Here is a 13,991-nt window from a genome sequence, read left to right on the forward strand (position 1 = left end):
CTGCTGATTTTATAACAGCGTTTTGTATTTTGTTTTATTACTTAGTCATACAACTGCATACTTCAATAGGGAAATATAATGTAACATTCTCCTACTAAATAAATGTGCAAATCTAGAACTGCTTCTGACTGAAATTACTTAAGTAGCATACCCAAAAGAAAGGGATCGATGTTTAGGTTATAATGTACAAAGCTACCAAATACAAGTAACGTAGCAGTGAATTCCCAGGCTATATATATCTTGCTCTAACGCCTAGTATCTAAGGACCTGAGATGTTCTGTTTGTTTGTGAGATATTCAGTAAGACAGTTTTTCAGTCCCGGTTGTGGATCTGTCTTATTTGGTGATTTCCCTCATGTAAATTTGAAAGTAGATGTTGTTACATGTATGCTAAGACTGCATACCAGCAATAAATGCATCCCACTGTCTGTTAAGCAAATCTTGTGAACTGTGGAGCTTCTGGAAGGTCTTTAGGAAAGAGTTAGGTATTACTTGCCAGTGGGAAGGTATATGTGAATCTGAAATATGGTAAGTTCCCTTCTCTGTGGTGCCCTTAACTTGCCAGGGGGTTTTCTCTGTCAGTGCTTTGCCTTTGGCTTCTTGGATTTGAGTTCATGAGGCACAGGAGGAAAGGTTTCACAAAAGAAGGAAATCCAGGATTTTAAGTCAAATCTTATATTGCTTGTGATAACATGCGTAACAAGCAATTACTTGAGGGAAGAATGCGGAAAGGGTGGAAAAAGGGATGGGCTGTGACACAATGCAGCAACAGAAACAAATTTAGATTGTGTGTAAGATGTGCCACTTTGAGACCGATATGCCTGGTTCAGGAAAAATACTCAGCATACGCAAGTGCACTTGGGAATGTGAATAGCCTAAATAATTTTAGAATCCATTTATAAACCACTTACATTTACTTCAGCCTGCTTGCATGATTTCTGATGCCTGTCAGCCACACAGGACCATATTGCTCATCACACAAATGGAAAGCTGTTTTCACTTAGCTTGCCAAGTATCTTGCCAAACTGTGAACCCTGAAACCATGCAAGCACCTGTTTTTGATTTAGGGAAGATCTTGGCCTGTTCCAGTTCCATTTGATTTCCTTTTTCGGTTCTCTTCTTTTCCTTGCTTGTTCTTTCACTTTCTTTAGTAGTTCCCATCCAGGATGGTGAAGTTGTAATCGTGACGGTTCATTATATCCAGTAACTCAAATGATCATTGAATACTCTGTGATGGCAGGTTACTATTCATAATTTTCTGATTTATATGTTGCATATACATGCTATGTGTATCTGACTAAATGCATTGCTTTGGATCCAACAGGCCAGAACCAGTGCTGTGGACAAAGGATGGTGGAGAACTACCAGATCCAGAGAGAATGGTTGTCAATGGCAGGGTCCTAAGCATCAGTTTCCTAAACAAAACAGATAATGGTACATACCGATGTGAAGCAAAAAATCCTATCGGCCGAAACAGCACAGAATATGTCCTGATAGTACATGGTGAGTGCATGGTCGTTAGTTTTTTGGTGCATGTTATGCATATGTAAAATTTCAAGAAAATGCAATCAGTTTCTTATGATCATTACCAAAAGAACAGCAAGAAAACGCTGGAAGTATAATTGCACTTTTATTGACGCTATCATCTAGTTGTGGGGTGCATGTTTACTTCCTTTTATTGGCATGCCTCTCTTCATACAGTTTAAACAAAATATATTTGCTTATGCTGTGAACTTTTTTGCAAAGTAAGCACCTGTAAAAATGTTTTGCAGTATGTTGGGTACTGTTTTATACATACTTGCCTCAGGCACACACTTTTCAGATAAAGCTTGTTACAAAAGCATATGTGAAGGGAAATATGGAAGTATTAGACAGACAAGTATTTGAGGTTTTTGTTTTGTTTGTATAGACCACCAAAGAAAGGACAATCAGATACTTTCTTTACCCAAGTTACAGCCTGCTGCTGAGAAAATTCAGCTTATACAAGTCAGCTGATCATCATCTGGCTTGTCATTACAGTCAGTCCTCAAAAATTTGTCCTGTCCTTAATTCATGTGACTACTTCTAATAAAATTGAAAAATTGGAAGGTTCACATTAAATTACAAGTTTTGTGCTTTCCTTAATTAATTAGGCAACAATATGTGTCACATGAAAAGAATAGCAGGCTTTTACGTTAATCATGGGTAAGACTGGTATGACTCAGGTGTAGGAGGATCTATAATACAAAGTTAGCATTTACCTTTAATACAGCTTTGCACTGAGAATCTACTGTCCCAAAACATAAAGATCTCTTATCACAGATATGTATGTCATAATTCCTGGAAAACTTTGAGTTCTGTAATTTGAATTTTAACCAAAGTGAACATAGAGGTGAAAGTTCCACTGTAGCTCATGACAGTATTTTGCTTTTCCTCTAGTTTTGTAAAAAATGCAACTTCTTATAAAAATGGCAAAATACAATGAAACAATCTAATACAAATTATACTCTGTAAATGGGCATGGGAATTGTATAGATTTTATTTGCTCATGATGAATTCAAGTATAGCAAATACATGTTTTCTTGTTGCTTGCAAGCTCTAAATAACATTTTTCACTAAAGGTATAACCTGCCTTTAGGTATTTGGCAGAAAACTTTTAATAAGTGCTACTTTCAGCTTTCAGTAATGAGATATTTTTGACACTGTTGATGAAATGTCATTTATCAAAAGAACCCCTTAGATTACTTTTCATTTTTCTTAAAGTTCACTATTAGTTTATGTAGGATTAGTGGCACAAGTAAGGAGGAGGTCTTTGCGTGAGGAACTCAGAGCCTGTACTGCTGCGTGAGTATTTCTGTGTTAAAGACGAAAAGAAAAACTAAACCCTCTAACCTCTACTTACATTGGTTACTACAAGAAAATACAAAGGAAAACTATCCTTTACATTGTGGAGGTAATATTGTATTGGTTCTTGGCTGCAGGCACTAAGTGCACTGCCTTTGATGAGGTAATGTTTTCTGGCTTACCAAATGTTGAAACTTCTGTTGTTTGTGTCTCCTGCCCAATTTATTTATCTGATTATTTATGAAAACGTGGCCATTTATAATGGTAGATTTTTTCCATCAGTGGTGACTTTGCAATATACCTCTATCAAAGAATATTTCACAATCTCCTATGTGTCTTTTCCATAGTGGCATGCCCCTGTTGATCTGATTTTCTCGCAACAACTTCATGGCAGTCTGTAAAATCATTCATTATCAGGAAGGCATTCTGTTATGTTTGGCAGCACAGTAGGCATGTTATCAGATTTAGCTTGCACATTGCTGACCTTTTCTGTTATGAGTATCAGAGTTTTCCTAATTATGTTTCTGCAATTCCAATGTTAGAGCTAAAGAAGGTAAATGTCAGGTGCTTCTGAGGTTTCTGAAACAATGAGAGTAGTGTGACAGAGTATGTGATGATGTTTAATGCTCACCTTACTGTGTTTTAGAGTTAAGTTTATTTGAAGTAGAGAAGAGACTGACACAATTATTTTATCAAGTGTAGCACAATCAGTTGTATAGATCAATTTAGGCAGTGTCTTACCCCTTCTTTAGCTCATTACATTCAAAAATGTCCCTAGTGAAACACAATTCTCCCAAAACTATGCAATATTCTCTCTCTCTTTCTCTCCCTCTCTCTCTCTCTCTGAGGGCTACCAAAACTACATTTTATCATTTCCTGAGATACATTCTTCCATTTAATAGGGGATGTATTTTTTTCTAGATCTTCCTAATTATATCTGGGAACATCCTTTGATTTTGCATCCCTTCCCCTGTGCCTAATATGTGGCTGTAATCTTTTTTTTTTTGTCCTACTCCTTTGTTAGAGGTGATTTATCGTATCAACATGCCTTCTTTACTTGAATGTTAGGTTCCTAATACAAGGATATGCCAGATTTAACATAAGGGGAACATTTGTTCGTAATGATGTGAGAGAGGAGAGGGGAGGAATCTGCACGAGAACCTCTTCACAAAAGATTATTTTAAATTACAGGTCAAGGAAGTAAAGTCTAGGAAAAGCGACCTACCAGATCTATATGGAGTGAGGAATATGTGCCCTGAGTGCTAGTGGCCACTGCCTTAATAGAGCTTCTGGAAGTTCAGTTCCACAGTTTTTAAACAACAAATAATTTTTCTAGGAAACTCTGAAGCCCAGAGGAGTTAGGGTGAGAGAGAAAGAAAGATAATTATATGTCCAAGTTTAGAGACATACTAAGGCAGGTTCAGTTTTTCCAGGCTAGTTTGTGTGAGAAGACAGAGGACACCGATGGAAGGCATCCTCTGCATAAGCAGAGGAGTGTAACCTGATCCAGAGCTTTTATTTTCTTATCCATACTGTGATTTCCTCTGCATGCTTTCTTTTTTTCACTTCTACTTCAACAAATTTTGTCTTTCTGTTTTTTAATATTGCAAAAGTTTAATCAGACTTCTATTTCCCTATGAAATGCCACCCTGAGTGGGACTCAATCTACTAATTCTCTCAATTTCTGAAGTTATCTTCCTAACTCAGAAGAGATTTAGACCTCTTCAGCATAGAGAGAAGTTTGCTTCAAATTAGAAGGTATAGAATAGTAGAATCCTAGAATCACTTTGATTGGAAGACACCCTAGTTTTAAGGGTAAGCAAAGTATTTATACGTATTAATTATACAAACCAAGCAAAGAGTGTCTCATGCCTTTAACTGGACAAACCTAGACACAAAATTATACAGAAAAGTAGTATTTTTTCCACTGTAAGTGATGATGAGGTAATAGTGTTTTGATATTAAGTGATGGCAGTGGAAATAAATATTGCTGTAATCAGCTGAATGGCAATCTGTCTGCTATAATTAGTATCTGATAACATAAAAAGTCTTTTTAGATTTGTAGTGTAATTAAAGAAATTGGACTTCGGAGAAATTGAATATAATTGAATCAGGTAAAAGGCACAGGCTATTAAATATTCTCATGCTGCTTTGCTGAATCAATACGGCTGTTACTTTCATTTTTCTTACCTTTTATTATAAATAATAAATGTCAAGAAAACCCTTCATGAAGCAAGAAGTTGGGCACAAAGTCAGAGTTTATAGGCAGCAGTGCAAAGGCAAACATGTAGTTTGCTGAAACATTTGCTCATGCAGTAACAAAGCCACAAGCTTTAAGGCCTGTATCTGTTGTCATTTCTGTATTCTAATTGGCAAGCTTAGTGCCTTAGAAGTGCACATTCTGGCTAGATATATTGCACCCTTTCTTTGGTAATGGGCCCCAGGCAATTTTCACTCTCTTCCAATTTATAAAGAATTTTGTTTACCTTTGTCCAAACACTAGTCATTAATCATCAGTAAACAGAGCTAACTGTCAAACTCATAATGCTCAACCCAAAACCATAGATTCTACTTGCAAAGCTTAGGTAGTAACTGTATTGATTTAACTGGAGTTGAGAAAGGAAGTAGTCCATCATCATCAAACTGAAGACACAGCTGTTATGTGGGTAGCAGTAGTTCATATCCTCTGGATGTCACTAGAAGACCTGAAGACTTAGTTCAACATCATATTGAGTGGGTGACAGAAGTCCACATCATTGGGAAATCTTAATGAAAACAGCAGCATTTGATAATTTGCAAATCTATTTGACATAAAATACCTTGGTGAAATACCCTGATTTGCCAATCTAAAGACACATATTCAATTAATTTAAATATTCAGAGGTATCGTGTCGTGCATATATGATGTATCAAAGCAAAGGGAAATTAACATGAATCAGCAGCTGTGGATGGTCAAAGCATTTGTTACAATCAGACATACAGTAGAAAGTGTTTAAGCCAGTAACATAGTACCTCTAGAGAATAAAAATGGCATGACATATTCCCTTCACTTCAGTCTCTCAGTTATTTTGTATTTTTTTCTTGAACAAGCTATTTTATTGCAAATAAAGGAAACTAAAAGATCGAGTTACATCCTCGTTAATATTTTGAAATGTACTTTCAAACAGAAGATCTCCTACAATGTGTAAGACCAAAGGTCCCACTGCAGCTTTCCTTTGGATTATAATGTATTTATCTTTCACTGCTTGTCCAGTCCCATTTCAAAATATTTATCGTCTTTGCTTTCACAATAACCTGTGGCAACAAGTTTCTGAATTGAATTATGTGCTTTGAAGGAAAAGTATTCTCTTTTGTTTGTTTAAGCCTGCTGATCTCTTCACTTCACAACTTTACAATCTATTTGTCCTCTTTTGCTGTTTGTGCTATAAGAATGGAAAATCTCACTATGATGGGGGTTCATATTTGCATTCTGATGGTGTTGTCTCATTCCTCTTACTGTTGCTGACAGTTTCTTTCAAATCCCAGTACATTTTCTGTTATAAATTCTCCCACTTAGGCCTTTGGCTTGTATCCTCTTCTAAGTCCCACAGCTGTTGTTATCTCAATAATGTTCTCATTTCCACCTTCATTTTACCATTTTCCAGTCTGATCGCTGCATTGCAGTTAAAATTGCTGCTGCTTCCCTTCAATAGCTTCTCAAGTATTTCCGCCTTGCTCTCAGTTTCTCACTAATTATGACCTTAGACTCTGCATTTCCTGGATTTCTGTCCTTTATATCCACTCTCCCTCTTTCATGACCTCTTTTCTACATTTTTTTTTGGTTTTGGTCTAGTAGTAAATCTCTGTGACTGACTGTTCTCCATATCTGGAACAGGACTATGCCAAACATAGTGCTATGCCAAGAGCACCAGACAACTTAGTATATTAACTTCTGCCTCCAAATACATTTATAGAAGTTTGTCTCCTGTGGCCACCCATAATACCAGCACCATGCACTTTTACTTCTATGCAAGTTTAATTTTAATTTAGTAGAAACTCTGTGGCATCCAAAGCACATCTGAAATGAAACAAACTTCATTACTTCTATCTGTTCTAGATTCCTTTATCTTTGTCTGTTCATTTGCCCACTATCACAATTTTATTAAATCTCATTTCTATAGTGATGTTTTCATAGGGGGCCCTCTCTTTTATTTCTATAACTCAGTTGTGCACATCCCTCACTCTATGAAGGTGAAAACTGAGTAGAACAGTAACTTGAGTTAAAACTGAGGAGGTGCCATTTTTTTTTCTGTTTTCTGTGAAAACTGAGCTTATCGGATAGGCAACAGATCTCCTGGTTTGCAAATATTATCACTACAGGCGTCTGATAAATCTTATGCACTGCTTTTGGACACCTTATCCTCATAAACATGTCTCAAAAAACACACAAAATATATTCACTAAAGGGGTGGGGGGAGGTGGGAAGGAAAGGAAGCAGCATCCATGTGAAAGAGCATGCTCATCAGTTATCTAGTTGCTCTCTGTTTTGGTGATAACACCCTAGATGTTGAGGTAGCTGGACAATTTCTAAAGTTTCCTCCTTTATAGTTCCTGACTTGACATGTCTCATTTGCAGACAAATCTCAGAGAAAAGACTTTCCTTGCCTATGGGAAAATCCTACACTTTGACTGAACAAAGCTTGGGCTTTGGGAAAAGAGAATTGACCAGATCATAGTGTAATGGAACAACAATAACACGCACAGCTACAATAGTGCGTGTTTTTAGTAAAAAAACAACCTTGACCTTACAGCAATCAAGGCATATCAAGAATACGAGTCTCAGAAGACTGCTTAGGACTTAATTTGAAATTCTGTACATGTGAATACCTATGCTATTTAGTTTTGCATTTTGTTTTGTTTTTATATCTCTGTTTGAATTAAAAGAAAGAGGGTGTCTCAGTTTTGAATGCTACGTTGGTTTGGCTGAATCAGTGTAATTTTCCATTGCTTTAGCTAATTTTCTTGTTGATAGCTAGCATTGTCCTTTGTTTTGATTGTAGTTCAAGAATAATAAGATAGCACCTTGGGACAGAGTAAATGTTTTCTTCCAGTAATTTTCCAGTGTTTGAGACTTAGCATGGAAGGATGTAAGAACTCACTGATGTTGATATTTATTGATAGAGAAGCCAAGGTCATCCCTCAGTTTCTCAAGTTTTGCAAGTAAGCAGGTGTATAATGCTTGGAGAAGCGGATCCAGGACAGCTGACTTAAGCTGGCCAACAGAAGTATTCTATACTGTGAACATCATGTTCTATATTTAAGTGGGAAGTTTCTGGAAATAGCACTCTTTCTTCAATGGCTGCTGTCCCTGAGGGGTTTCTGCTCCTGTTCTGCTTCCAGAGCCTGGTTCCACTACCTTTTCTGTGCCCAGCTATTCATCTCCACATCTTCACTGAACTCAGTGTGCTCACAGTCGCCGCCTTCTGGCATTCATTGCTGCAGGCGCAATTTCTAGTCTTTCCTCCTCTTTCCATTCCCTCCAGAGAAAGAAAGGTGAGCGAGCAGTTGTTTTGCTATTTAGCTGCTGGCCCACCACTAAACAGCAACAAGGCATATTCCTATCTTTTGAAAAGCAAAAATAACCTTAAAAAGTACAGAAGACAACTCGCAGACAGATAAGCCTAGCCTTCAGCTGAAAAATAAATAGTTTAAAGGATGTTCTTGAAGACTTATTCCTTCTCAAATGTTTCTAACCTCCCAAACCGTATCTTTTTTTCTTTTTCTCTCTCCCCCTTCCCTGCTATGCATGTCTGCATACACAAACACTCAACATGCACACATACAAAACAAATAAACAGTATAACTTATTAGTAGTAACTTATTAGTAGTAACTTATTCAGAAAGAGATTCTTTTTCTTTTTTTTTCCATCTTCATATATTTGAAATCCACAGCAGAGGATGGTTTGCAAAAATTGAGGTGTGGAGGAGAGAAGTTTCTGCAAGGCACAGCCCTTCTAATTGTGTTGAAATTTTTTGATTTTGCATCAACATTCTGAAGTGACATTAAGGTATTCAATCATTGTCATGACATTGAAGTTGACTTCTCTTGGTGACTTGGTTATGCTAAAAGAGGTGGCCCAGACCTTAAGGCACAATGCAGATGGATGCTGCACAATCAGATGAATTAAGAAATCGTTGTACTGGACAAAAGAATAATGTATAGTTGACATTTTTTAGGTATAAGAAGACTGTCAAGAAACTTATGGTGGAATTGTTGGCTTAATTTTGTGGATGAATTGTCCAGCTATCGTCCCTGAATGCTTGCAAGGCAGATGCTTTGAGGTTGTTTTTTGTTGATAAATACATGAATAGCGGGGTCTATAGTTGAGCTGTATGAACCGATATTTCTTCATTTATGGTGACTTTAGAAAAATAATACACTTTTTTTTTTTTTTCAGATAAGCTCAAAATTATTTTGTAAAGGTCAAGAAAATAACATTCCAGACCACAGTAACACTTTTGGGGAATCTGTTTGACACTTCTACATTTTTACATTAAAATACTACTTTTGATGAAAGAAAACTTCTAAGTTAATTTTGTTAGATGACATATAGAAGATTTTAATTAATTTATTTTCCACAGTGGAGTACTCATTGAAATTATTGAATTCAGAGTATTTCAGTTGAATTAAATCTGGATGTGTCCTGAGTTGTTTTGTTGGTGTTTTGGTTTGGTTTGTTTGGGTTTTTTTTTGTTTGTTTGTTTCTCTGTGTGTTTGTGTGTTTGTTGTTGTTGTTTACTTTTTGGTTTTGTTTGTTTTGTTTTGTTTTTCTTCTCCTGGTGGATGCATCAAAAGCTCTCTCTGGGTCCAATCTTTAACAACATATTCTAGCATGTATAGCTCATTCCTATTTGACTAGATGTCATACTTCTTTAAAAAAAATGTAGACTTGGATAGTGTCTTTAATAGCACACAACACTTGAAAATATTTAATTTTCTGTGTACATATAAAATTGCCTAATGTGATAATTCTTGATTTTGATTCTGTATGTTATATCTGAAAAGGAAAAGATTGCATGTTAGTTTTGAGTTATAAGGAGTTCTTGTTTCCACATGCAATAATTGCATAAAGTTAATATTTTGGATGCCTGCATATGGGTAATGCATCCACAATAAAGTACTTCTTGAACTAGATATACTGTACAAATTGCTGTTGCTTTTTGAAAAGAACTTTTGACTGATCATTAGTGATGTGTATTTCTAAAATAATGCTGTTGAATTAATTATCACTGATTTGCTGTAGTAGCAGATTGCTCTCAGATTTTTCTGGATTTCAAGCTTTGCTATTGCTTATACTTCTAACATTCTTAAACTTCACTTCAATGGAGCTTTTTTGGCTGAGGGGTCAGACTTAAAAATCTTAATGAAGAAAATATCACTGTCAACAGAAAAATTTCACTTCAAACTGATGACAAAGTTATAGTCTAACAGTTGCTAGTGATCTTCTTTTTGCATATAGATAATTTATTATTCACAAAACCCAAACAATTAATAAATTGTTAAAGTGATTTAATAATTTTCTAAATTGAAATATTTCTTGATCATTTGGTGCTACGTGGAATGGAGATAAGGGTGTTTTTTATCCTTCTCATACCGTGCTTTTATAACTTACCTTTCTTTTGAGGGTAGGTTGCTCAGTTTTTCACTCAATTCAAGAAAGGAAAATGATACACTATACAGTGATACAGTTTAAAATGTTGGCTAGTGATGCTAGTAGCCTCGCGCTACATCAGTATAAAGTTTTATTCCAACAGAGGTTACAAACCCTGGGAAAGTAACAAAAATCATTGGTTCTGAGCAAATGGAGGTAGATATAAAAGCTCCGGTGAGATTACAAACAGTATCCTGAGTCTGAAAGGGGTAGGGAAAGGTTCTGTAAAAATTCTTACAGAAGTCTGAAAAGTTCTGTATCTAAGGTCACTGATCACATGCTAACATGAGCATAGAAGCTCAGAGAAAAGTAGACACGTCGAAATTTTCTTATCTCAAACCATTAACATTTCTAACATCAATAATTTGATGTTAATATTTATTAGTTCTGAGTGTTCTGGTTCTGTTATTTGTAATTTGAATAATTAATGACTTGTAAACTTTTTCTGGAGTTTATTTTAGTTTGAATGTCCATATTGTATGAAGGAAAAAATATTCAATAAAATACTTTGTATAGCATTCCATTAGTATTTTACTTACAGTAAATAAGGTTTTCCTCTCCCTTGTTTTCCATATTCTTCTAACTAAAAAACAGATAAAAATTACAAAAATTTGACATTTCCCTGAACAAAATTTAAAAATCTCCATAACATCTTTCTTCACAGCACAGATTCAGTCTACATTTGAGGTGAGACCCAAAGCATCTTTAGCCCCTCCTCCAAAATGGAAACCTCTAAACTGGTTTTTCTTTCTTCTACTGCTTGAATTCTTGACCCAATATGATAAAATTCTCTTTGATTTGTAATTAAAGTCACATTTTTTATTGCTAAAACATATAATAATCTTTCTGTATTATATCTTCCTCTGTCTTGCCATGCCTTAATGTGAATTACTTTGACTTTGTCATTAGGATTCAAAACTGTTTTGACAGCTTTGAAGAACGCTCATTGCATCAATCTTCCTGCATAATTGTCATGGGAAGGGCAAGAGACAACAAAAACTAGCCAGGAGGACAACAAGTGTATGTCTCAAAATTATTCCCCAGTTGCAGGGAGGAAAAACACCCCAAAACTAAAGAAAAAACCTCCCACAAACCAAATCAACACCACCCCACCCCCACACACACCTCCCCTCCCCACACAAAAACAACAACTAAAACAAAACAAAACAAAAACCACCAAAAGAACAACACCACAAACAAACAAAACAAACTCCACCATTACCAGCAAGTATGACTATGGATCTACCAAAGCTGGTGGTAAAGTGCTATATGGGGAAGTCCCACAACACCCTGACTTCTTTCACAGGGCTGTGGTTCCTACTGTAAACCCTTCTGAAGAAACTTATCTGGCAGGTGCCTGTGAAGAGGTCTCCAGATACCTGCTGCAACTGATGGAGTTCATGTTGTGGTGTAAGGTGATGTATTATTTGTGAGAAGAGTGGTCCAAACCATTTTCAGTCAGGATTACTTTTCTTTTCTTATAAGCCCTGGAGAGAGAATAATTAAAGTTTTTATTTCTTTATTCTTTATCTGCTTTACACTCTGACATGCATTTTCTTTACTATTACTTCACTGGCATCTACACAGCTTGTTTACTCACTGAATATGCCCTTGAAGAAAAATATTGCTTTTGCTAGGAAACTTCTTGCCTGTCAGTTGGAACAACCCGTGTTAATCCTCATGGCAAGAGAAGAAAGAAAGAAAACAAAGGAGAGGAGGAAGGAAAGAAAAGAGTTTGACAGGGTAAAACTTTAGGAGTGGCTAAACTTGAGGTATTACTGTGGGTCATTGCACTACTGGATTTGTTTTTCCTTCTGTTGTGTCTGTTTTTTGTATTTTCTATGGGTTTCCTAATGCTTGATGGGTAGGAGGCAGGGAGTAGTCGTAGGAGGTTGAGGTGTTCAAGTGCTAGTTTGCTGTTTGATTGAGGAGAGCTCTGGATGGCTTTCATCATTCACAGGCAGAAACGGAAATACCTTTGCACAGCTTTGTATATAATTTTGTTTAAAATAATTTAGGAAATATGATCAAGCATTCTTTATAACAGATACTGTGATAATCCTTTGGTTTAATCCTGTTGGATGGCTTGGTAGTTAAGGTAAATGTGTAAGTAAATGTGTGCCTGCCTGAAGGGAAGCTGGATAATTTTAATCAAATTAAGTCTTGACTATATTGCACGTGTCCTGCCATCCATAGTAGTGTGTTATATAAAGCCAAAAAAGTCATGGAGGGAATTCAACTGCAACTCTTTTGAGCAAAAAAAGACAGAGCATGAAAGATTGACAGCTACAAATATAGGGCCTTGGTTTCTCAGGTAATGTAGTATGGTAATAAGAAAATGAGAATGAAGTGTATTAGTCAAAGACAGTGCGAAGAAGTGCAATAGACTATGTTTTAGGTTGCAAAGATGCCATTAACTTGCCCAAGGTGATTTTCAATGGGATACAGCTATGCCACTGTGATAAAGCATTTCAGATTAGTGTTGGACCCCTTTGATTTTAGTTTGAAATAAAGTAATATAAAATAAATCATATTCTTTATCTCTTTTATGAACCTTAAAATTATTGCAGTGAGTGTTGACTTGCTTAAGCAATTTCAGTGATTTCTGTTGAATTTCTCAGAGAAATGAAAGTAGCTACCATAATTAAATAGAGATCAGCAATCTGTTTACCTCCATTTAGTTTCAGCATTTGTGTCTCTAATAGGGAAATTTTAGAAAAATCTCCTTGGCCTTATTCCTCTTCCTAGTGCAGTGCTGGCTGAGCTTTTTGAATTTTTTTGCACAGAAAGAGTCAAGTGTCATTCTGAAAAAGCTGTCATATTTGTTCAAGGCTGCTGGTGTCTGAATTTGTATTGTACATAGGTTTTCAAGGGCCAGCTGCTGGTACTTTATTTCATTTGATTTTGAATACTCCTGTTTTATGGCTTGGAGAAACAAGGAAATATGACTTGTCTGTTAACTTTAAAAGAATAAAAATTAACATCACAGCCTTAACATGATTTTTAAGCAATGGCAATGAGCCTACAGCACCATATTAATAGTGATAGAAGGCTGTGTTTCTGGGGCAAATCATGCTGGCTTTACTCATACAAGACGCTTGGTGGCTTTTATGGTAACATTTTGTCTTGGATGCAGTGAAATTGGCACTTCAGCTATAAGAACAATTCCTTTTTAAATATAATTTTAAAAGGCTTTGTTTTCTTTTATGGTTCTGATTGTTTTGTTTTTTTAGTAGAGGGTTAAAACAGGACTCGGGAGTTCTGTTCTGAACAATCCTGTCAGGCTCACATATCTGTAAAAATCAGACATTTCACTTAATACTTCTTTGTTCATTTCTCCAGCTGTGAAATGGGAATAATGCTAGCTCCTTTTCCTTAATATTTGGTCTGTGCTGTCTAAATAATGGCCTTACAGAAACTCAGGGAAGAGATCCATTCTTTACTGCACATATATTTGTTAATGTTGAGCTGTGAATAC

General features: G+C 36.0%; 1 protein-coding gene across 3 annotated transcripts in view; it reads left to right on the forward strand.

Moving 5' to 3' along the window:
- CADM2 (cell adhesion molecule 2) overlaps nucleotides 1–13,991 on the forward strand; it is a 682,250-nt gene that overhangs the window by 607,844 nt on the left and 60,415 nt on the right. For all 3 annotated transcript variants that reach the window (XM_065064679.1, XM_065064687.1, XM_065064698.1), the window contains one exon: nucleotides 1,324–1,502. In XM_065064679.1, the coding sequence (XP_064920751.1) occupies nucleotides 1,324–1,502 (179 nt within the window). The remainder of the gene's footprint in view (nucleotides 1–1,323; nucleotides 1,503–13,991) is intronic.

Source organism: Columba livia, chromosome 1 (genome assembly GCF_036013475.1).
Source record: "Columba livia isolate bColLiv1 breed racing homer chromosome 1, bColLiv1.pat.W.v2, whole genome shotgun sequence".
Taxonomy (NCBI): domain Eukaryota; kingdom Metazoa; phylum Chordata; class Aves; order Columbiformes; family Columbidae; genus Columba; species Columba livia.